Source organism: Myotis daubentonii, chromosome 3 (genome assembly GCF_963259705.1).
Source record: "Myotis daubentonii chromosome 3, mMyoDau2.1, whole genome shotgun sequence".
In the NCBI taxonomy this organism is placed as follows: Eukaryota; Metazoa; Chordata; class Mammalia; order Chiroptera; family Vespertilionidae; genus Myotis; species Myotis daubentonii.
In genome coordinates, this window is record NC_081842.1 from 201,574,689 (window position 1) to 201,598,983 (window position 24,295).

General features: G+C 42.2%; 1 protein-coding gene across 2 annotated transcripts in view; it reads left to right on the forward strand.

Moving 5' to 3' along the window:
* The first annotated feature begins 1,397 nt into the window (after nucleotides 1–1,397).
* The window catches only part of SRSF4 (serine and arginine rich splicing factor 4), a 28,630-nt gene continuing 5,732 nt past the window's right edge, over nucleotides 1,398–24,295 (forward strand). Inside the window, exons 1-3 of one of the 2 annotated variants that reach the window (XM_059690489.1) lie at nucleotides 1,398–1,688; nucleotides 18,488–18,630; nucleotides 19,513–19,625. In XM_059690489.1, the coding sequence (XP_059546472.1) occupies nucleotides 1,582–1,688; nucleotides 18,488–18,630; nucleotides 19,513–19,625 (363 nt within the window). In that variant the 5' untranslated portion in view covers nucleotides 1,398–1,581. The remainder of the gene's footprint in view (nucleotides 1,689–18,487; nucleotides 18,631–19,512; nucleotides 19,626–24,295) is intronic. The other variant, XM_059690488.1, reaches the window with a different exon arrangement.

Genomic DNA, 24,295 nt, shown 5'->3' on the forward strand with positions numbered 1-24,295 from the left:
TCTACATATATGTATATGCCAAGTTACTCTGCAACAGTCATTACAAAATGTTATCTCAACGCCCTTCACTAGGGCACTGATGAATGAATGACTGTACAAACACTAGGAGCCATAAAAATAGTCTGGAGAAGCTCCTTTTGTACTCTTATGGAGTGATTTTCAAAACAGATGAAGCACAGAACTGTGTGTACAATACACTACACTACCATTTGCTTTATGTGCAAAATACCCCCAACTTACATTTAAGAAACTGACCATCTTCATTATCTCTGGAGAGGCAAATTAGGCAACCAGAGGAGAGAGGGGAAGACTTTTCACTGTATATCACTTGAAAAGGTTCATGAATTACAGTTGCAAAATATAATTTAAAAAACAAATACATGCTCTAATCGGTTTGGCTCAGTGGATAGAGCCTCGGCCTGCGGACCGAAGGGTCCTGGGTTCGATTCCGGTCAAGGGCATGTGCCTTGGTTGCGGGCACATCCCCCGTGGGAGATGTGCAGGAGGCAGCTGATCCATGTTTCTCTTTCATTGATGTTTCTAACTCTCTATCCCTCCCCCTTCCTCTCTGTAAAAAATCAATAAAATATATTTTTTTTTAAAAAAATACAAACAGGAGGGAAAAACTTGTGGTTCTAGGTAAACTGGGTTAGTGAAAAGGGAACTAATATTTGAGCTCCTACCACGTTCCAGATTGTTCCAAGCTCTTCCACACACACCACCCCGTTTAGTTATGCCGGTATTCCATTGAGATGGGATAAGTCCTTCTAATTTTTCAAGTTAGAAAGTAGGTTAAATTGGCCAGGTCGTCTAGTCAATGTCAAGCCTAATCTCGCTCCCAAGCGCCAGCCTTCTCCACTCCCCACACGGCTCCTATTGAAGCAAACTGTCCTATTTTTAAAACCATATTGGTATTATTTACTGGGCACTTGTTAAGTGCTGGGAGCAGTGCAAAGTGCGTTACGTAATCATCCTCAAGACAACTCGGAAAGGTAGGAATTTCTATCCCCCTTTACAGAGAAGACAGACGAGGCTCGGAGAGGTGGCGCCACAGGGAGCCCAAGGTCACAGACACAAGCCGGCTTTAATGCCAAAGCTCCTGCTCTAAACTGGAAACCACTCCCGGTTCAAACGACAAAAGCGTGACTGCCTGGCGGGCGGGTGAGGAAGCGCGGGCACTTCCGCCGAGAGGGGCAAAGCCAGCGGCGGCCGCAGGCCTCGCGACGGCGAGCTCGCGAGAGGACGTCCCGGGGGGTGGGGCGAGGGGCCCCCGCACCGCCTGTGCCGCCTGTCCATCACCTGGCCCCGCCCCACGCCTGCGCGACCCCTGGCAAGCCCCGCCCTCACCGCGGCTGGGCGGGAAGCGAACGCGCGTTCCCTCCCGTTACCCACCCCTCCCCGCAGGAGACGGGAAGCGCGCGCCCGTGAAGTGCGTGCTCGCGTACGTCGCTCGGGTTCGGCTGCGTCGGTCTCGCCGCCCGCCCGTTGCCGCCGTCGCCGCTGCCGCCGTCGCCGCGGTCTCGTTTCGCCGGCCGCCGCCTAAGGGGGCTGGGGCCGGGCCAAGCTGCCGCCGTTGCCGGGATGCCGCGGGTGTACATTGGCCGCCTGAGCTACCAGGCCCGGGAGCGCGATGTGGAGCGCTTCTTTAAGGGCTACGGGAAGATTCTGGAGGTGGATCTGAAGAACGGGTGAGGAGGGCGCAAGATGGGGCCGCCGGGTGGGGACAGGGCCCCGGCTGTGGGGGGAAGCGGCGGGGACGGAAGAGGGACGCCAGCCCGGAGCGAGGCTGCTGCCGGCCTGCTCCGGCTCCGCCATAGTCGCGGCGCCTCGGGGGCGCGGGTAGGCCCGGGTTCCCACTGCGCCTGCGCGGGTGGGGGTGGTGGAGGGAAATGGGAGCAGTGGTGAGGCTACGAGTGGGACGGGGAGAAGGAAAACCCGAGTGAGGTTGGGGCTCCAGGCGGGAGGGCACAGCTTCAGGGCGCCGAGAAGGCCTGGGTTTTTCCTTCCCAGGCGCTGGGCCCGGGGCCTGGCTGTTCTCCGGCCGGAGACCGGCCTTTCCCGCTCTGAGAGCTGCTGGAAATAGGATTTCCTGCCCCTTTTCCCCTCTTCCCTTCCAATGAATCACACGGCCACGGCGCATCTTTCCCGGCGCTCGGCGCTCGAGGGAAGCCTTGTTTAGACAGCATGTGCCACACTTTTTTTGGGCGGGAGATTCCGGTTTGAGGAGTCTAGTGACAGTTTCGAAAGTATCGCCCTGCGGTGCTGAAAGCCCTCGCCGTCCCCTCCGCGTGGGTAAATTGACGTCTTCGCTCCTCATCTTTAAGACTCCGTGCGGTTCCCAGGCGGTGGTTTCTGCTCTCCAGCTTGCCGGAAAATTGCTTTGTCGTGGTAGGATTTGTTGGAGAACAGTGGCCACCCGGCCAGCCTGTGCGTCGAGTGGCTCATGTAGACGGAGGCCACAGCGTACTGCTCCCCGGGTGTGTGGTCTGTTCCTCGCATTTCTAATCTATTTCGGCAGAGCAGTGCCCGCAGGGGCCACGCGTTTCAGGGAAAACAGCTAAGGAGTCAGGTCTGGAGAATATGCTCAACAGGAAAAACTATCAGAACCGGGAAATGTAGGTAGGAATGGGTATAGAGGTTAAAAGGAGTAAGGGGAACATTTTACAATCCTGAACCTTGGTGTTAAGAGGCACTCTTGACTTTTTTTTTTTTTTTTTTAAGACCTACTTTGCAACAGGTCTGATGTGGCTACAATTTACTCCCCAGTATAATACTAGCTGCTGACACTTGAGCAGTTATGGAAGATACCTAAATATAAGGTGCATATTTGAGCAAATTGGTAGCTGCCATATACTCAATTTGTTGGCTGGGTTTTAAAGTCATTTCAAATTGATCATTAGGAAGAATCACTTCCTTACGAAGGAAATGTCTTCAATAAATTGTTTAGTATGAAAAAAAATTGTTTAGTATGAATATGACTTCTTTTAGCGTAAAGGACTTAGAAGAGTACTCATTTTGTACAACAGAGCTTTCGGTTCTTAAGAAATTTACTAGATAAAGTGTGTGTGGGGGGGGGGGTTGTTATTGTGATACGTATATACCTGAGAGTTCAAGTTAAAATTCCAAGTGTTCTTCAGAACCCAAATGAGTTGACAGAATAACTGAATTTTATGGAAAAGCATGGGTTTTGAAACTAATAGAACCTTGGTCAAAGCTTAGCTTCACCACTTAACTATCTGTGGGCAAGTTACTTCCCAAATTCTAAGTTTCCTCATTCAGGAAGATTAGAGATAATAATTGTAAAGCATTTGGCTCATAGCTAAAGATGGTAGCTGTAATCGCAGGGATTTGACTGTGGTCGTTAGGAGACATCTTAGTTTGAAGCATGTTTGGTGAGGTCTCTTTAAGGTTATTCAAGTGACAGAGAGCAGGTCATAATGTTGATATTAATGGGAAAACTGGTTAATTGAACAAATATGTTGATAACCCACCAACAGGATGCCTGCTACTGTGCTAAATGAATTGTGGAGGCGGCAGAAAAGAATTCTAAATAAAGTGTTCATGGTTATAAAATGTATACTTTGAGTTAAGAAATGTTTGCTCTCACTTTAAACTCAGACATGTAAAACTTGGAATGGTTGTTTGACATGTGCTTTAAAGAATGGATTGACCAGAGTTTGAAATGGAGAAAGAGAAATGTCTGGGAATAGTGTATGTCATAACAGATAGTGAGGAGGTGGTCCAATAAGGAGTAATTTTGAGAAGTAATAAACAATCTAGTTTGGATTGAATCCCATGAAGGATCTAGAAATTTCACAACAGAAACAACTATAAGACTTTATACCAAAAAATTCAAAATTATGGATTAGTAATTCAAAGGCTCTGGAGGGGAAAATTGAGCAATCCTGGAAATGTTGGGATAAGAGGAAGGGCAGATTCTTCCAGAACCCTAAATATCTAGATCTCTTTGGGGAAACTATGATGTGCATGAAATCTGTAATTGAAAGTGAAGGTTGAAATGAGGAATAGGAAGTCGTTTCAGGGATTTGAAGACTGGTGTGACCATCATCAAGCAAGTACACCTTCTGGCAGCATTCAGGAGTCATTACAGAGGAGAATGACTGAGCTGAGGGCCAATGGCATAGATGTATTTTAAGCAAGAATTATTTTGACAAGATGGCAAAAGTGCAGAGGAGTCTGAATGGAAGAAATGGGTACAAAAGGAAAAGATGGCATAATGTAGTAACATGTATAACCTTATAGTCCTGGAAATTAAGAAGGATAGTAGATCTATCTCCCTGAGAAGTATTCCTGAATATATCTGCATTGTGATTATTAGTAATTGAAACTCAAAAGCAGATGTTGGGTGAATGGTGTTTTTAAGAATTGCTGAAGAGTTCAAATTTGTAGAAGGGAGATATATCAGTTGACAGATATATCAAGTTAAGATATATATAAGAAGCTGAATGGTTGAGGGTACAGTTCAGAATTAATTACACAGGCATAAAGTACTGCTATAATAGAAAGTTGACTAAATGAGGAATCAAATGAACTGTCCATGTGAGATTTTAGTGTCCAGGAGAGGCTTTTATGGGCCCTCTGGGGATTTGGAGAAGAGTATGTGTGCAGTAGTTCATTGTACCAGGCCACCTTAATCTAGATTGCCTTTGTTTTAGAGAACTCCTAGGAGGATGGTTCAGGTTAGGACCACAAACATGATGTAGATCTCCCCAGGACCAATAGAGACCACTCCAGATCTCCTTAGGTGGATCCTACATTCATACCTGCCACACTAACTCCAGCAATAGTCACCCTGGGAGCCAAGGAAGCAACAATATTAGCAGCACCTGTTTATAGCCTTTCAACACCATGGTAACTTTCGCTGTCCTTGATTATTTGTGAGTCTTGTGGGCTTTTTTTATTAATAATAAAATCACTGTCTCCATGTAAAGTATTTTTGATACAGTAGTTTCTATTGCCACAAAATCTTGTGGTTTTAATCCTAGATCCTTATATCTTAATTTTTCCACATTTTAGTTAATGAGTACAATTTATCACATTCTGAAATTATTTTACTTGCTTAGTAGTTGGACCGGTAAACCCCCAAATCATTGAAGTGGTTGTTTTTGTCTTGTTGTTTGTTTGTCTAAGTTTGTTAAAGGCATGAATTAAAACTCTCGGGGGGGGGGGGGGATAAAAATAAAAAATAATAATAATAATAAAACTCTCCAGGGAAGCTTGGCTATAAATTCAGAACCTGTGTTTTGTATTACAGTGAAATTGTAAGTAGCCAAAATTTTTAGGAGATGTCCTGGTCTGTTTAATTGGGTTTTCACAATAGCTAAATATTACCAGAAAGTTTTTGTTTTCACCCTTCTTAAAAATTCCTCCAAGTAGAAGGTACCTTATTTAATTTTTTAAATCTGTTCAGACTTTTTCAATGAGTTGAGTCTTTATTCTGTTGTCTCTGATCACTGTGGGTATTGTTAGGCTTCAGATACTAAAATGAATCTCCACCAACCCCAGGACCTACACAAGGAAGGATTTTATCTTTTTTTTATTTTTTATTTTTTATTTTTACTGATTTCAGAGAGGAAGAGCAAGGGAGAGATAGAAACATCAATGAGGAGAGAGAATCATTGATTGGCTGCCTCCTGCACACCCCCTCTGGGGATCGAGCCCACAACCTAGGCATGTGCCCTTGACCTGAATCGAACCCAGGATCCTTCAGTTCACAGGCTGACGCTCTATCCACTGAGCCAAACCGGCTAGGGCAGTGGTTCTCAACCTTGGCTGCACATTAGAATCACCTGGGAATCTTTTTCAAATCCTGATTTCTGGGCCTCATCCTCCGGAAATTCTGTTTCTTTGTTACTAATGTTGTGGCCCCACCCCATAACTAAGAAACAGAATTTCCAGAGAATGAGGCCCAGAAATCAGGATTTAAAAAAAATTCCCAGGTGATTCTAATGTGCAGCCAAGGTTGAGAACCACTGGGCTAGGGCAAGGATTTTTTCTTTTGACAGATTTGATGGGAGCTTGTGTTTTCTCTTCTTTTAAAAGGGTGATAAAGGAAATATAATTAGTTTAGTGTTCCAAGAATTGGTTTCAGATTAATTGAACCTGTTAGTTTATTAATCATATGAGAGATTGCCTTTATCCATCACCAAAAAGCAGATAAATTTTATTTTTTATGGTAACGATACAATTAATGGGTGACAGGAATGACAAAAGAAAAACACTCTCCCTTTAAAGACCCCACCACTTTTTTGTTCTTGTGCAGTTCTGCCCTCAAAATGTCACATTTGAACCCACACAGTCCCAGGCTTTGGATCTCCAAGAAAAGTAAGGAGTTTGGTTCTGGATTAATTTTATGATTATCTAAGATTTGAAATATAGATTCATTTAAAGGAGTATTTGAACAACTGTTTATGCATAAAGTTAACACTTCAAAATACCACATATTTATTTCTGATTATAAAAACTTTTGACTGATTAGAAAATAAACGTAGGTTTGTGGTGGATAATTTAAACAATACCAAAAGCACAAAGAAAAAAAATATTAAAAATTCTTTTAACATAGGCATGGTCTTGTGTGCAATTTTATGTCCCACTTTTTTTACTTATCTCATATATTTTTTCTATTACATTAAAATCTTTCTCATGCACATCTATTTAATGACTGCATGAAACCCATTGTATGGCTGTGTCATGATTTACCCAGCCATTACTCCAAGGTTGTCTCTAAATTCTTGCTGTTAAAAATAACCCTGTGGTGGATATCATGTGCATAAAAGTTTGCATTTTTGTCATTCCTTAGGACAGATTCTATGACGTAAAGTTCATGTGTCACAGTAAGAATAAACATTTTCCAGGCTGTTGTTGCATACAGCCAAATAACTTCATCCTGGCATCCATGTCGTTTAAAATCTTGGCTGATTAAACAGGTGAAAGGGTCTTGTGTGTTTTAACCAAGAACTTTTTCTAGAGCAAATAAGACATAATGAAAAATAGGACTATGGATTAAATAGCAGTCTATGGTCTTATTAGTGTGACCAATACAAATGTGACCAAGTTATGTTTGTGCTAAACTCTTGTTGAAGTCATCCTACCTCCAAAAAAAAAATAAGTATGTTACTTTATTTTTCCAAAGACATGGGTAATTTTTTAAATTTGTCATCTTGATAAATCACTGCCAGGAGACAATACCATACTGCAATTTTGACCAAATGTGTTACTAGCATAAATTACCCTGGCTCAACACTTCCACTCCTGGGTCCTGGGTCCCCAGTTTGTTATCTGAATGAACATTATCTTTATTTGGCCGAGTCATTTTTTAAACCCCTATTCCTCCGTTTAATATCTTGTTCCTTCCTTCCTCATTGAGGTAACATGTGAATAAAAGGGCCATGTGAAGTATTTGTCTCTTCTTAAAAGATAGGCACAGGATGTAAACTAGATAAAATATGCTTTGGCTTACCAGTATTTTTGGGTGCTTCCAAATAACCTAAATAGAAAATTATACTTTGAGCTCCTTAGACGAAAGGTACTCGAAGCATCTGACAGAATACTATTAGATGTGGTATTTAGAAATCTGTAAGCTAACACTAGAATTTTAAAACTAGACTATATTAACTGTACATTTGTATTTCTTTTTTTCAACTGACTATATCAAAGCACTTTACAAACAAGTGATGTCTCTAGTTTGTACTGTTGGGGAGACTGAGGCATGGGGAGTTTAAGTGACTGGCCCCTGCTTACAGAATGAGTTATGGACAATTCTGGAAACTGAAGATCTTCCCTATTCATCATACTAGATATAGCATGGAAGTGTCGGTCAAAGCTTCACTTTCTTTCCAGATGCTTCTGTCCTGTCCTTTTGGGACTTGTCTCCAAGGGTGAGAAGGTGGTTCAGGTTCCACAACTTGTTCAGTCTTTGGTCTCTTGGCAGAGGCTTCCAACAAGCTGACAAGTAACTGCCAAAAATACGACAGGTGGTACTTTTTATGACATTGGCCCTGGATAGACTCTTGCTAGTGATTCTCCACCTCAGGCTACTCTTTGAAGAACTATACCAGCCGTGGGCAAACTACGGCCCGCGGGCCGGCCCGTTTGAAATGAATAAAACTATTGAAAAAAAAGACCGTACCCTTTTATGTAATGATGTTTACTTTGAATTTATATTAGTTCACACAAACATTCCATCCATGCTTTTGTTCCGGCCCTCCAGTCCAGTTTAAGAACCCATTGTGGCCCTCGAGTCAAAAAGTTTGCCCACCCCTGAACTATACAGTAGTATCAGTATTGTTATGGCTGACCTGTATAGGATTTGTGGAGTAAATGCTATAAATGACCTCTGTCCTGTTAGCATTGCTAGGGCTGTCTGGTCTTGGAGTATCCTGAAGGGGAGGGATCAGAATGTACGTGCCCTTATTTGAGGAAATACCCTCCATGAGCTTTTTCTTTGTATTAAGATGTAAGTCTAGGGGCGGTGGTTCTCAACCTTCTGGCCCTTTAAATACAGTTCCTCATGTTGTGACCCAACCATAAAATTATTTTCGTTGCTACTTCATAACTGTAATGTTGCTACTGTTATGAATCGTCATGTAAATATCTGATATGCAGGATGGTCTTAGGCGACCCCTGTGAAAGGGTCCTTCGACCACCAAAGGGGTTGCAACCCACAGGTTGAGAACTGCTGGTCTAGAGGTCTCTGAACTGCAAATGACGATACCTGAAGAAGCACTTTAAGGATACTTGTTACCCCTCATCTGAGTACCCCAACCATATCTTTAGCCCTGAATGCCAGAATTGGAGGATGGGGGCAAAGACCTCCAAGACCTAGAAAAGGGCAGAGACTGAAAGGAGGGAGTTTGAGTTCAATGTTCAGGAATGAATCAAGCAGGACTCTCAGGCAAGGGAATTAGGAACACAGACTAGAAGCACTGATATAGAGAAATGTTATTTCATGTGGATAAAATAAAGCTACCCATTAATGTTAAAATAATTTTATTAAATGGCCATTTTCAGGGAAAGGGCACCCCCAAGAAATAACATAGGGAGTGTCATCTTTAACCAAAAATAAAAATGCAAAAGCAACTGACCTTAGCCCAGGGATTGGGGCAGTTGAGGGACATGAGAACAGCCAAGATGGTCCCAGAGGCGTAACCTATTATAAGAGGCTTTAACACCTGTCGCCCCACTCATAGTGTCTTTAGAAGTAGGAACTGGTTTTCTTTGTATCTTCGGTGTGGAATCAGGTTGTGCTGTCTGTTGAATGTAAAACTTTATATTTCATTACGTACAAGTAACAGTAATTCTTTTTTTTTTCTTTTTTTTTTTTTTGTTAACAGTAATTCTATCTTATGTCCCAAGAGCTTTATATTAAGTTGGTTATATGACTTTCATCTCTTGAGGTTTTTTTGATTGTTTATAATTGTGATTGAGTCTTCATGAACTTAAGTGTGTCAGCAGGGAGTAGTTAACCCCCTTTTCTTGTAGACCTTCTAATTTCACTTACACTTAATGTTGAAAAGTGTCTGAAAATGGAAATAGACACAAGTGTGATTGTGTATGCCTCCCCTCTTTAACCCCCCCTCCCCCCATTTAAGGAAAGCAGCCATGTTGACTTAAAATGTCAAAATAATATTTAGTTATGACAGGAGGTTCTGGTTGTGGTCATTTTATCTACACATTATTTGTAGGTCTGTTGCTTTCTGGGCTTAGTTGCATTTTGTAGGATAGAAATATAACTGCCACCTAGTAAAAGTGAAATGGCTTGGCAACCTTAGTTAATTTTTTAAAACAGTTTTGGATAGTTGAAACAAATTAGCAGGTAAGTGCATAGGACAGTTATAAAGTAAAAATAAATTTGAATTTGATACATATTTCTCTACCTCCTATTCTGGAGGAACTATAAAATACAGGCTGGAGGAACTGTATTTTATTGCATTGTTTTTAGGATAGTGATTGTTTCTATTCTATTTTCCTCACCCCAGTATGTGAATATTCCTTTAGAATAATCCTTTAGAAATGGGCTGGTATTTCCTTTATGGTTTGATACCTTTCTCTGTTTCCCTAGACTGGTGTTAACATTTTAATAATTAATTTATAGATTTGGTTCTACTAGTAGTCTAGAGAATAATTGTTTCAACTTACTAGTATTAGTACACAACAGATGCAAAATTGGTATTTTTTTAATATGTTTGTGTTGATTTCAGCGAGAGGGAGAGAGAAAGATAGAAACCATCAGTGATGAGAGAGAATCATGAATCGGCTGCCTCCTACACGCCTCCTACTGTGGATTGAGTGCGCAGCCCGGGCATGTGCTCTGACTGGGAATCGAACCGTGACCTCCTGCCTGGTTCGTGGGTCAATGCTCAACCAACTGAGCCACACCAGCTGGGCCAGATATGGTATTTTTTGTCACTTAATTTTTCTTATAAGATGCTAATATTCATGTGGGCATTTGTTACCCCCAGCACATAATTTGATGAAACTGATATTCTGTGTTCTAGAACTTTTGTTTCTCAAATTGTGTTTGCTCGTATGAACCACTTCTTTCTCTTGGTGTATAGGAGATAGTAGAACATGGTGATCGAGTGTTAGATCAAGATTTGAAGAATCCCAGGTGTTGGGTAGCCTTGCAAGTTACTTAACTGCTCTAAGTCTTAGTTTCTTCATCTGTGAGATTACTATAAGCATCAAAGTTGTGAAAGTTATTACAGAGGAATTTGGGCTGTAGTAGTCACGTTAATCGTAGTTGAAATTCATCAGATCTTACAAGCTTATCTGCAAAGTATTTTCTGGTTATTATAATTCCTGTATAGTTGGAGATCTGTAAACCTTATAACATTCTTTGATTTCTGGTCCATTTTTCCTCATTATTCATGCTTATATTTATACTAGAGGCCCCGTGCACGAAATTCATGCACTGGAGGGGCGGGGGGGTGTCCCTCAGCCCAGCCTGCAACCTCTCACAGTCTGGGAGCCCTCAGGGAATGTCTGACTGCCGTGGAGGCACCACTGCTGTGCTCACCAGCTGTGAGCCCAGCTCAGGGCTTCTGGCTGAGTGGTGCTCCCCCTGGAGGAATGCACTGACCACCAAAGGGGAGCTCCTGTGTTGAGCATCTGCCCCCTGGTGGTCAGTGTGCATCATAGCGACTGGTCTTCCTGCCATTTGGTCAATTTGCATATCAGCCTTTTATTATATAGGATTTTTTTGGTCCCAGTTATCATCCCTTACAAAACTAAATGCATTCTTAAATACATAATATTGTCAATATCCATTCACATCTACCACCTCTAGGCCCAACTCTCTAATGTCTTTATGCTGGTCTAATTTTTGCTGAGCCTAAAACCAAAGACAGATTCTGGGGGTTGATATGGGACCTCCAGAATGGGCATGGCACAGAATAATCTTATTTTTCCTCTATTCTTCTAGTCTGTTATATTCTGAACCCACACATGTTTTCGGAAGGACCAGATGGCTGACACTGGCTAATGGGAACCAAAAGACAAGAGTGAAAGTAACCTGGTTGTCATATTTCCCAAGCTTAGAGGTGTTTCACCCTGCCCTGAGATAAATTTCTTTTTTTCCTCTGGAGACTTTACCCTAGTCTGTCAAAAAACTTTAATACAGCCTGGCTGATCTGAAGTTCAATTGTCAAGTCAAGCAGCAGCATTTGTTGAATGAAAAAGATTATACTCAGGACTATGGGAGAGAAGCATCTGCCTTTATGAAGGCAGTGTAACCTGTGGTTAAGAGCTTGGGTTTTAGAGTCAGATGGATCTGGGTTCATATTTAGCTATACCACTTATGAGCTCCTTGACAATGAGCAAGTTGCTTAGCCTCTTCAAGCCTCAGTCTTCTCATTTGTAAAATGGGAGACGTAGTAGTAGTATACTCTGCATCTATGATACGAGGAATGAATGAAACATGAATAATTATTTACAGTGTGCTAAATATTAACCTTTGCTGTTTTTATTAAAGAGCTCATAATCAAATGAGAGGATAAGCACAAAGAAAAAAGAACAAGGCTTGAATAGCCGCAAAAACGTTGTGTGAAACATAAAACTGAATAGTCGTGTTGAAACTTTAAAGAAAGTGCTAAAATTTGGAATCTGGCAAATTTCTGAGACTCAGAGAGTATATGGAAGAAGATTGATATTATTTACCTTGTGTAATCAAGGCATTCCAAGTTTAGAGAATGGCATAAACAGATATTTAGGAGTCATTATAGACCTCTGAGCAGAAGAATGATAAAAGTAGCTGACTTTCTCTGCTATGTGTAAAGAGACAAGTTGACTAAGAAAAAATAGCCATATCTTAGAATTAAGTAAGTTGATCAAACAGGAAGAGTCCTGAGGGCCCAACAGAGTGAGAAAATTGTAGAACTAGACAATAGACTGAATGGGCAACCAGAGAGGAATAGTCAAAGGTAGATTATAAGGTTTGGGGAGTGAATTTGATGGTCAGGGATCCAGAAGAGAAATCATGAGGTAGGTTTTCTTCTTTGAAGGTGGGGAAAAATCAAGTGCAGACTGAGCTGTGGCCAACGTTTGCAGACCAGGAATCCACACTAGCTCTAATCAGAGAGCTCTTGGTGTGCAGGAACTGCCAGTTTGCCGACGTGAAAAGAGCCCCAGACTGGGTATTGGTGAGCCCTGAAGTCGCACCCCAGCTCTGCCACTCAGTGAGCACGGGTAAGTCATCCACCTTCTCCGGGTGGCCTTGATGGCCCTCCCTCCTCTGAGACTAAAGAAAGGAAGGCCAGAATGCCCAGAGAAGCCTCCTTCCTGTCTCAAATTAGGAAAAAAATCTCAGGAACCTATTTCATGTAGTAGCAGCTCCTAGTTGTGGGTTATAACGAAACCTCTTACCGGGAAAGTCAAATTGCAACCATAATCGGTGACCCAAAGAAGTGAATGTGACACTGGTTCTACTTTGAGGACCTGACCACTGCTTCCCTGGAATGCAGCAGACCTTTGGGATCTGGAGATGTTATAGTTCTCACTCACAAACTTTTGTCCAAGTTGGCCTCACCTGAACACTAGAGAGTTGGTTGCAGAAGTATCTCTGCAGTTTTCCAAGCAGGCAGCAAGAATTACTATGGTTTTTTTTTTTAATTATTATCACTCTCTTATCAGTGTGTCCTAACGTTTTTCATCTCACACCAAGTTGGCTGAAGCATAGGTCCAACACTGAATGCTTTTAAAGAAAGCTATTTAATTCCTGTTCACTAAATGCCATTTCTTTCAGGGTAGATTTAAGGGCTCTGCCCTTAATGTACAGTGCTATTGACCCTAGTTTAAGGGGTCAAGGCAACCCGTGGGTTAACTTCAACAGATGAAAATTTTTCCTTGGCTACAGCACCATCCCTAATCCTGACCAGCCATGGAGAGGTTCGGTTCTTACAAGGAAAATGAGTGAATGTGGGAATGGCTCACCACATTGGGAAAACAAAACACATCCTGCTGATGGTTGGCTGAGGACTGTGATGTCCACATACAGAGAAAAGCATGTGGCACAGTTTTAGGACAAAGGTGAGCAGAGATCCACTGTGAAAAGGGGCAAATTTTTCTTATAGCGAGAACATCCAAGGCATGCCCCTTGGTGTGAGCAGTGTTGGTGGGTGATCTCAGGCACACGCATGGAGGCTTGCTTTCCCTTGTTCCCCATATCCACTCCCTGTCAGTTAGCTGGTATCAAGCATCCCCCCTTAGTCAGTCCCTGACCAGTTAGCCACTGATCAGCCTATCTCCAGAGCGAGTCATGCTCATAATTTTTCAGATGGGACTTTCCTCCAGTCTCCCTCTTCAGAGATGATGTTTGGAAGACAGAGGTGACCCTAAGCTGTTCCAAAAGGGGTGAGATCAACTCCACATTCTCTTCGGTGGAACATGCAGAATGGTATTTGGGGACCATTGGTATAGGTTATTAGGATCACAGAAAACCTATTTAGTAATAACACAAGCTCAGATGATAATTCTTCAGTGAATTCTTCTAAAACTGAAGTCTTGGAGTACTTTAGTTTGATAAACATGTCATTTCAGTTCTAGCATTTCAACGTTCTGACGGATAGCCTGAGCAGTACATTAGGTGTTGAATGAGGAAGACCATAGCGTTGTTAATTAGAAGAATGGGCTAAAGTTTAGAGCAGCCCACGTCATTCAGTGTGCCATTCCTTTGTGGTTTCCAGATACCTGTCTATACTTGCTAAGCATCATGGTGTCCACTTTTTTTAGGGAGAAAGTAACAGGAACTTCCCTCCCTTCATTTTTTACTCCATTTGTCAGGATAAAACATGATCCCAAGAAAAAGAGTTTGGGAAAAGGCAATAGCAGAGAAATGTTGAAGAAAGTAGGTTTTTCTTTTAATTGTTAACTAGAGTATGTTTAATAATTAGGCCATGCTATTTGCTCTTTACATAGGCATAGGGGAGAAAGGTTGAGAGATGTGACCTGTGGGAGTCCAGCAGGAGGAGGAATATTGGGGGCTTTTTGTTTTTACCAATCCCTGCCATAGAGGGATTTTTAAATTTGTCTTAGATTCAGTCTCCAGAATTCCTTCAACTTCTTTATTCTCATACTAGAATTATTGAAAGATGGTCTTTGTTTTTAATAGAGCAGAAGAGGAAGGGTGTCTATAGCTAGAATTCAGAAATGTTGGGCTGTGTTCTTGGTGAGGCTTATTCTCAGGTCACACCAGAGACATGTACATATGTGTGTAATATCACTCTGACAAAGGTATCAAAAGGAGAGTACTTTGGGGAGCAGAGATTAATTTCATGTTATTTTATGCAAAGTTCAAAGGAATATTAAGGTGGATTTAAAAAGAGTTCTTCTAGAAGGCACTAAAATTTCAGAGACAGTTAAAGTATTTAAATAAAATTAAAATTGGGACCCATACAGTAGTTTTAAAAGGTATTTTAGAGGGTGAAATTAAATTTATCCCTGTCGATCTGTCACTCTTGTATACCTCTGGTGCCTACCATATTGGCTTAAATTATCCCATCATTCCATCATTAAGCCAGAGGAGGACTAACTTTTATCTGTCATACTTCTGATGTTAGAAGAAACCTTAGACATATGTAGTGCAGCTACCTCTTTTCATAGATAAATTAGACCAAGAGAAATAAAATTATTTAAATGTGCTTTTTAGAGTTGGTTTATAGCAGAACTAGGACTAGAACCCAGGCCAGTTCTTGCTTCTGCAGTCTTAATAGTTACAATATACCTCATTTTCCTCATCTGTAAAACAGGGATAATAGACCTGACTCTAAGTATTATGAATATTAAATAAGGTAACATTGCCCAGCATATGGAAATTAAATGTTAAGTAACATTTTATTGTTAATATGTAGTCTTTTTGCTTTATTTGGGAACCCTTTCACTTTATTGAATGAAGTAAGTCATTCTTTGAGTAAAGCAGATCTAAATAAATAGTAATGTGTTAGAAGCAACCACACAGACCTGGTCTTTGGTCTTAGCACAGGAGTCCCTTTCAGGTATGGTTTGTGGTTATACAACAGCCATGGGCAAACTACGGCCCGCGATCCGGCTCGTTGGAAATGAATAAAACTATTGAAAAAAAAGACCGTACCCTTTTATGTAATGATATTTACTTTGAATTTATATTAGTTCACACAAACACTCCATCCATGCTTTTGTTCCGGCCCTCCGGTCCAGTTTAAGAACCCATTGTGGCCCTCGAGTCAAAAAGTTTGCCCACCCCTGTTCTAGAAAGATACTTGAGTTCATCTTCCAAACCACCCAATATGTCAGTGACAGGTGCCTCGTTTACCCTTGGACTGGACTTGGGCATTAAAATGTTCCAAATAAGCTTTGTGGCTTTTCATAGAGTAGAAGCCAAAATTGTTCTGTGAAGTAAATTTGATCATAAGTCAGCTATATGACTATCTTGGATAGCCCACAAATATAGCTACTATGTGACCCACCTGTTGGGACTTTTTAGAAATAAATATTAAGGAAGGACTGTAGGGGCCATTATCCTCTAAAAACACAAATGAGTCTCTACAACTCAGGGAATAATTTTATTGGCAAGGTATGCCTTCCTTCAGCCTCAGCTGCAAAAAAAAGATACGTCTGTCTTTGAGCATTAACTTTTGTTTGTAGATCATTGTGCCTCCACTTAACCGGTTGTCCTTACTTTCCCTTTAACGTTAGATGAGTTCTGCAGGTAAGCCTTGGCACACAGAATGAGCCTGCACAGGAGGATCTCTGAGTCTGGGAGAATGCATTGCCACATAGGTCTCACACATATCACTTGTTAACAAAAGGTTGGCTTTTTATTTTGGATGATTTGCATAGCATAGGGTCTTGCATTCTCTGACCCCTAAGTAGTTGTAAATCATTATTTTGAACAGAACTGTTTAGATGTTCCTCTTATTTATTTAATCTTTAGGAATCATTGTTTTCCTTCTGGCATCACATTAATGAGTTGGGGTCATTGAATGGTGCTGAGCCAGAGAGGTGTGGAGGCCAGTTCATCCTGCCCATGTTAAGTGTTTTCTCCCATCCCTCTATACTGAGCATCAGGTTCTCATATGATGCCAAGAGCAGTGATTCTGTGGGTAAAGCAGACCTATGACAAGTCTTGACAGCTAAGTTAAGGAAGGTTCTTAATTTAGAGGGGGGTACTTTATTATCTATTTAAAAATAAACCAAAGAGAAAATAGTTAGATTTGAATTTTTATTTATTTTATTTTTTTTGCTTTTCAAACTTGTTTCTCTAAAAATAATAGTATAACTTTCCTCATGACCCACACTACTTTGGGAAGGAAAAAACAGCAGCAGTACATGATCTATTAGAGATTTTTAGTGACTAAAGCACTTTTTAACATAGAAAGTCACTGATTTGGAGAGGTTTTACCTGCTCTGTCAAATATTACCTCAAGTTCAATGTCATTCTTATTAAGTTGCTCAGAAATTCTAGCCCATGGAATTATGAAACCATGTTTTAAAGACTTCATAGCCCATGAAGGGAGCCAGGTGATTTCTGAGTTGTTTACTGCAAAACATTTCCCATTAAACAGCTGGGTGTGTCTGTGTTACATTTTTTAAGGGAGTTGAGATTTAGTGACTCTTAACATTTGAATGCCATTTCAGCATAAAGAACCCTCTAAAGTTGTGCATTGTCACCTTGAGAGACTTGCTGGAAAGGAACCCTTTAGTAAAGAAAGAATTCTGCAAAACTGAGTTCTCTTAACATGTTGCTGAGGATATATAGCATTACATGTTAACCCTTTTCGGTCCAACGTGGAGGCTGACTCGACAGACCAGGCGCTAGGAGCAGGTCCAACGTCGAGGCTGAGGTCGACACCGCAAACCGGTTCAACATTCAATCCTGTCAATTAATTTGGACCAGACTGTTTGAATTCCAAAAATAAAATTGGACCACAAAGGGTTAAAGAAGCTGGAGTCATTTTGGTCAGGCTGGATGAACTTGTAGCAAATCTTTTAATTTGTTTTTAGTTCCAGCATGTTTAAACGCAGAGAAACACTACTAAGTTTGCCAGTGTGCCCAACTTTGTTAGAGTTTAAAGACACTGCTGATAACTTCCCTTTGTGATCAGATATGTGATCAAAGCCATCATTAAGATGGCTTTGGTTTTTAGATGTAGTCAGTGGTCACAAAGCTAGACTTTTCACAGTTGTCTATCATAGACCAAACTACAAGTTTATTGATAACATAGTTTGTTTCATCTTGCTTATAAATATCTTATAGATTTTGTGCTTTCGTTTTGTAAGTTGTAGTCTCTAACAGGCATTAATAGAATTTTGGGGGGTAGTTTGTTTTCTTTCTGGTATATGTTAAACCACCAAACCTATTTGCTGGGAAATTTCTAACAACAGTTTGTATAGAAATTTGCTCAGTTGTAGATAGGTTTTAGAGAACTCCAGGCTACCTAAAACCTCATGAAAATGAATTTGGGATATTGCAAGGAAGTGAAGAGCTCTGACTATTTCTCACTGATAATTTCTAGAACATTTATTCATTTGTGACTACTTCCTTTAGGTAGAGGAAAAGAGACATTTTAAATAATTTTTTCATCAAGGAGATTGGAGATTTTTTAATCTGGTATGTTATTCCAAACTTGATTCAACAGTTAAGACAGTGTCTGAATGTAGATCTAATCAGAGAGTTTTATGCAATATTTTGATACCTTATATCAAGTATCCCTGTGTAGGTCTTCGTAGTTGCCACCAACTACTGGGGAACTAAAGAAGTGGTCTCTGTATTTAGTCAGGCTCCTACTAGAAAGACAGGAGTCTACCTTGAGAAATCTCCTTAACCTGTTGGCACAAAGCAAAGTGGTTTCTGCTCAAGGGAAGAGGAAGTTGATCTTTAATTTGCAAACCCCACCTAACCTTTGCTAAGCATGAACCTCATTGGTTTCTCTTCAGTGTAATGAAGCTGGATGTCAGGATGGTGCCAACCATGATTTTGTTTGCTCTCTTCTAGATATGGGTTTGTGGAGTTTGATGATCTGCGAGATGCAGATGATGCTGTTTATGAATTGAATGGCAAAGACCTTTGTGGTGAGCGAGTAATTGTTGAGCATGCCCGCGGCCCACGTCGAGATGGCAGTTACGGTTCTGGACGCAGTAAGCATTTAAAGGGCATTTGTATCAGTGACATGCCTTTGTTACTAAATGTTAATTTTTAAAAGTAATTAATGAATGTTACATGAAAATGTATTGATATTTAAGCCATTTGTTTTTAAAATATGTATCTTTTAAAATGTAAAATTGCAAGTAAATATATTTGATGTTTAATTTTAATTAATGGCATAAATTTCTTGTTTTAATACTTTATAAATATGTATAATGATGTGTGTTTGTGTTGTTGTTTTGTTTTTCTCTGTAATGCAATTGTTTAACATAGATTTAACAAAGACCTCAATGTTTTAATTAAAAGAATCCTTTGAGGCTAAGATGACTGCCTGTTCCATTTGCTGACCTTGGGTTACCTTTCCATGCGTGGCTCTTTGAACCATTGTGGCCCTTGGCTGACCAAAAACAGGAAGCCATGTGACGACCGCAACCTTTCCCCATTAGACCTGGGTGGTGAGGATCCCAAGGGTTAGACACAGATGAGATTAAACTGAAATAGGTGCCTGAAAATCTTTTTTTTTTATCATATAAAATAGTCACAAAAATTTTAATCACTGTGAGTAACACCAGTAACTGATTTAGTAATTTGGTTACTTATTTCTAAATTGTTAATAGTTTTTAATTTATGCATGATCTTTATAAATATTAACGAATACATATATATATATATACTTACAACTTTGTAAATTAAATTTTCATGTTTAGTTGATTGCTTTTTTAAAAAATCTAGTTTGGATTTGAGGGTGGGGATATAGTTAAAATATATGTGCTATTTGGGATGGGGGTGAATGGAATATTTAAGGGAAATATGTGCTATAGCATTTTTTCCTTTTCCTCCACTGAAGTAATCTTACCTATTTGAACCTTCCAAAGGTGGATATGGTTATAGAAGAAGTGGCCGAGATAAGTATGGCCCTCCTACCCGCACAGAATACAGACTTATTGTGGAAAATTTGTCAAGTCGATGCAGCTGGCAAGACCTAAAGGTTTGGACCCTATTAACCTTCTAGGATCAGGTTGGGCGGGAGTTAAGGTTGGGACAGAGGTAACTTTATGCAGACCCAGGCATACACAGAATGCAGTGGTGTTATATGTTTGAAAGTTTTCCCAAAGCATTTGGAAATTCTCCAATTAAAGGTTCCATAAGAGTACAGAAGACTTCGGAATCTCAATACTAATATATGGTATGGGACCATCACTCTAAGGACAATCTGTGTCAGTGGTTCTCAACCTTCTGGCCCTTTAAATACAGTTCCTCATGTTGTGACCCAACCATAAAATTATTTTTGTTGCTACTTCATAACTAATGTTGCTACTGTTATGAATCGTAATGTAAATATCTGATATGCACGATGGTCTTAGGCGACCCCTGTGAAAGGGTTGTTCGACCACCAAAGGGGTTGCGACCCACAGGTTGAGAACTGCTGATCTATGTTATATGAAATTCGCCTTCACAGAGAATGTTATAGAACAGTGATTTTCAATCTTTTACATCTCATCGCACACATAAACTGTGTATTTGCAGATCTTAAAAAAAAAATAGGCGTAACTTTGATTCATTCATATCGGATGGCTATTGTTATGTTGGCTGTTGTCATTTATTTATTTATTTATTTGACAATCTTAAGGGAAAAGACTGAAAGGTCCCAGGTTCGATTCCGGTCAAGGGCATGTACCTGGGTTGTGGGCATATCCCCAGTAGGAGATGTGCAGGAGGCAGCTGATCGATGTTTCTCTCTCATCGATGTTTCTAACTCTCTATCTCTCTCCCTTCCTCTCTGTAAAAAATCAATAAAATATAAAAAAAAAAAATTCTTGTGGCATATCAGTTGAAAATCGCTGTTATAGAGAGATACCAATGTAGTTTTTTTCAATTAAAGAAAAAGTTGAAACCACCAGTGTCTTCTGCAACATTAGTTTTAATATGCAGCTTGCCGTGTAGAACCTCTTTGGTAAATATGACTACCTGACCCATGTTTTTTCATAAGATTTACTTGTTTTTCATGGACTATTCATCCTGAAAAAGTTGTGTGTGTTTTTTTTAATATATTTTATTGATTTTTTACAGAGAGGGAGAGGGATAGAGAGTTAGAAACTGATGAGAGAGAAACATCGATCAGCTGCCTCCTGCACACTCCCTACTGAGGATGTGCCCGCAACCAAGGTACATGCCCTTGACCGTAATTGAACCTAGGACCCTTGACTCCACAGGCTGATGCTCTATCCAGTGAGCCAAACCGTTGGGACCTGAAAAAGTTTTAATGTCAAAAAGTTAAGATCCAGTGTACTGATCCCAGCTCATTCTTTGAGAACTGTTCGTTTTTAATCTCCATAAGGAAGAAAAGCTTAATGAGTAGTGTCTTAATCTGGATGGTCTTTAGAAGAAAGGGTATTTAAAGTTTTCTATCTTGCTTCTCATCTTTAGTCCACCATTAAACAAGTTATCTCTAGCAAAGTGAGTTGAGTATATTTAGACTCCCTAGTTATATGTGTGTGTGTGTGTGTGTGTGTGTGTGTGTTTAAATTTTATTTATTTTTTAATTAATTTCAGAGAGGAAAGGAGGGAGAGAGAGAAACATCAGTGATGAGAGAGTATCATTCATTGGCTGCCTTCTGCACACCCCACACTGGGGATCAAGCCACAACCCAGGCCTGTGCCCTGACCAGGAACTGAACAGTGACCTGATTCATAGGTCGATGTTCAACCACTGAACCATGCCAGCCAGACTGCAATCTTTTAAAAAAAAAAAAAGAAAGAAATTTCCCCCAACATGTTTTCAAACAAGAATTTATAATGAAATGTTAAAGTCCTAACTTAAATATAATGATATAAGCTTCTAAAGTGTCTATAAACAAAGAATGTGCCAGTATAAAATTTAGAAAGTGATAGTTAACTAAAAATTTTTGTGTTTACACATAATCCTATCCTATATAATAAAAGAGAAACATGCAAATTAACCACCCCTCTGTTACACTCACCAGCCAATCCGTGAGTATGCAAATTAACCTGACAAAGATGGCAGGTTAATTTGCATACACAGGCACCGGGCAGCCGGGGCGGGGAGGTACTAGAGGCCCGGTGCATGGATTCGTGCATCAGTGGGGTCCTTAGGCCTGGCCTGCAGAGATCAGGCTGAAACCAGCTCTCTGACATCCCCCAAGGGGTCACGGATTGTGAGAGGGTGCAGGCCAGGCCGAGGGACCTCTCTGGTGCACGAATTCGTGCTCCAGGCCTATAAAAGAACAGTTAAATATTCATTATCTCTACCATCTACTTAATTCCTGATGCTTTAAAGAACCTCAGTAAATGCCCTGACCAGTTTGACTCAGTGGATAGAGTGTCCACCTGCAGACTGAAGTGTCCCAGGTTCGATTCCAGTCAAGGGCATGTACCTCGGTTGTGGGCACATCCCCAGTAGGGGGTGTGCATGAGGCAGCTGATCAATGTTTCTAACTCTCCCTCTCCCTTCCTTTCTGTAAAAACAATAAAATATCCTATCTAATAAAAGAGAAACATGGTAATTAGCGTGCGACTGCTACCCTTCCCATTGGCTAATCAGGGCGATATGCAAATTAACTGCCAGCCAAGATGGCGGCCAGCAGCCAGGTAGCTGGAAACTAACATGAGGCTTGCTTGCTTCAGTGATGGAGGACTCCAACGTTCCCCGCCTACCTTGCCGGCCTCTGAGCTTGCAGTTTCAAACATTGTAACAAATAATAGAAGCTAAACAAAACCCCAGAAACCTGCTTTCAGTCTGCCGGGATCTCAGAGCTGGAGTTATACATTGTTTCGATTATAGAACCCAAACAAACCAGATACCTGCTTTCAGCAGCAGAGGCCTCAGAGCTGGAGCCAGAGCTAAAGCTGGCCCAGAATAAAAAAAGAAAAAGAAAAAAAGGAGCAGTTGGGAGCTTCAGTCACTTGCCAGCCTGAAAACAGCCCTCAGCCCCTCACCCCGGCTGGCCAGGCACCCCAGTGGGGACCCCCACCCTGATCCAGGACACCCTTCAGGGCAAACCAGCCGGCCCCTACCCGTGCACCAGGCCTCTATCCTATATAGTAAAAGGGTAATATGGCTCCCTGCAGCGGGATCAACGGAGCCGCGAGGCCTCCCGGCACCGGGATCAGTGTGACAGGGGGCAGCTCCCAACCCCCTGATCGCCCTGCAGCTCTGTGTGTGACAGGGGACGGGGCCACAACCTCCCTATCCGCCCTGCTCTGTTCGTGACAGGGGAAGGCGCCCCAACCCCCTGCTCTGTGGGTGATAGAAGGCGGCGCCCCAACCCCCACCCCACGGGCCCTGCTCTGTGTGTGATGGGGTAGAGCCATAACTTCCCCATCGGCCCTGCCCTGAGTGTGACAGTGGCAGCACCCCAACCCCCTGATCAGCCCTGCTCTGTGGGTGACTGGGGGCGGTGCCCCAACTCCCCTATCGGCCCTACTCTGTGAGTGACAGGGGGGAGCTCCTCAACCCCCTGATCGGCCCTGCTCTGTGCGTGACGTGAGGGAAGCTCCCCAACCCCCTGATGGGCCCTGCTCTGTGCATGACAGGGTACGGAGCCCCAACCCCCCTGATTGGCCCTGCTCTGTGTGTGACGGGGTAGAGACATAACCTCCTCATCGGCCCTGCCCTGAGTGTGAGAGTGGCAGCGCCCTACCCCCTGATCTGTGGGTGATAGAAGGTGGCGCCCCAACCCCCACCCCACAGGCCCTGCTCTGTGCATGACAGGGGCAGCGCCCCAACCCCCGGATTGGCCCTGCTCTGTGTGTGACGGGGTGGCACCGCAGCCTCCCTATCGACCCTGCCTTGAGTGTGACAGGGGGCGGTGCCCCAACCCCCCAATCAGCCCTACCCTGACCGTGACTGAGGGTGGCATCACAACCTCCCGATCCGCCCTGCTCTGTGCATGACGGGGCAGCGCCCCAACTCCCCAATCGGCCCTGCTCTGAGCCCGACCAGGGGTGCTCCTAGGGATTGGGCCTGCCCTCTGCCACCCGGGAGCAGGCCTAAGCCAGCAGGGCGTTATCTCCCAAGGGGTCTCAGACTGCGAGAGGGCACAGGCCGGGCTGAGGGACCCCCCCACCCAGTGCACAAATTTTTGTGCACCAGGCCTCTAGTATTTAATAAAAAAAATTTAAAAAAAGAACCTCAGTAAATGGTTGGTGTGCAGATGTAAATATTTTATTTTTTATTTATTTACTAGTGACCCGTCACGTGAGACCCGGGGACATACACACACACACCCGCACGCCATGGGACTGCCCCGAGTCCTGGAGTGCCACCCCAATGCCCCGCCTCCAGGCTGCACCCCCACGGTACACATGCGGGGCCACAGAAACCCCAACAGAAGTTGTGCGAAGCAGCCGTCGGGACCCCCTGCGCCCCACAGGGCCACAGGAACCCCGGTGGAAGCTGTGCGAGGCAGCCGCCGGCCCCACCCTCGCTGTGTGCATCACCATCTTGTGCTGGCGTTATGGCATGGGGGTCAATTTGCATATTACCTCTTTATTATATAGGGGTATTTTTTAATGCTTACCCAAGAATATTTTGAGAGAGAGAGTAGAAGGGGGGAAATGAAAGGGAGAGAGAGAGAGAGACATCAACTAGTAGCCTACTATATGTACTATGACTGGGGCCATGGATCAAATTTGCAA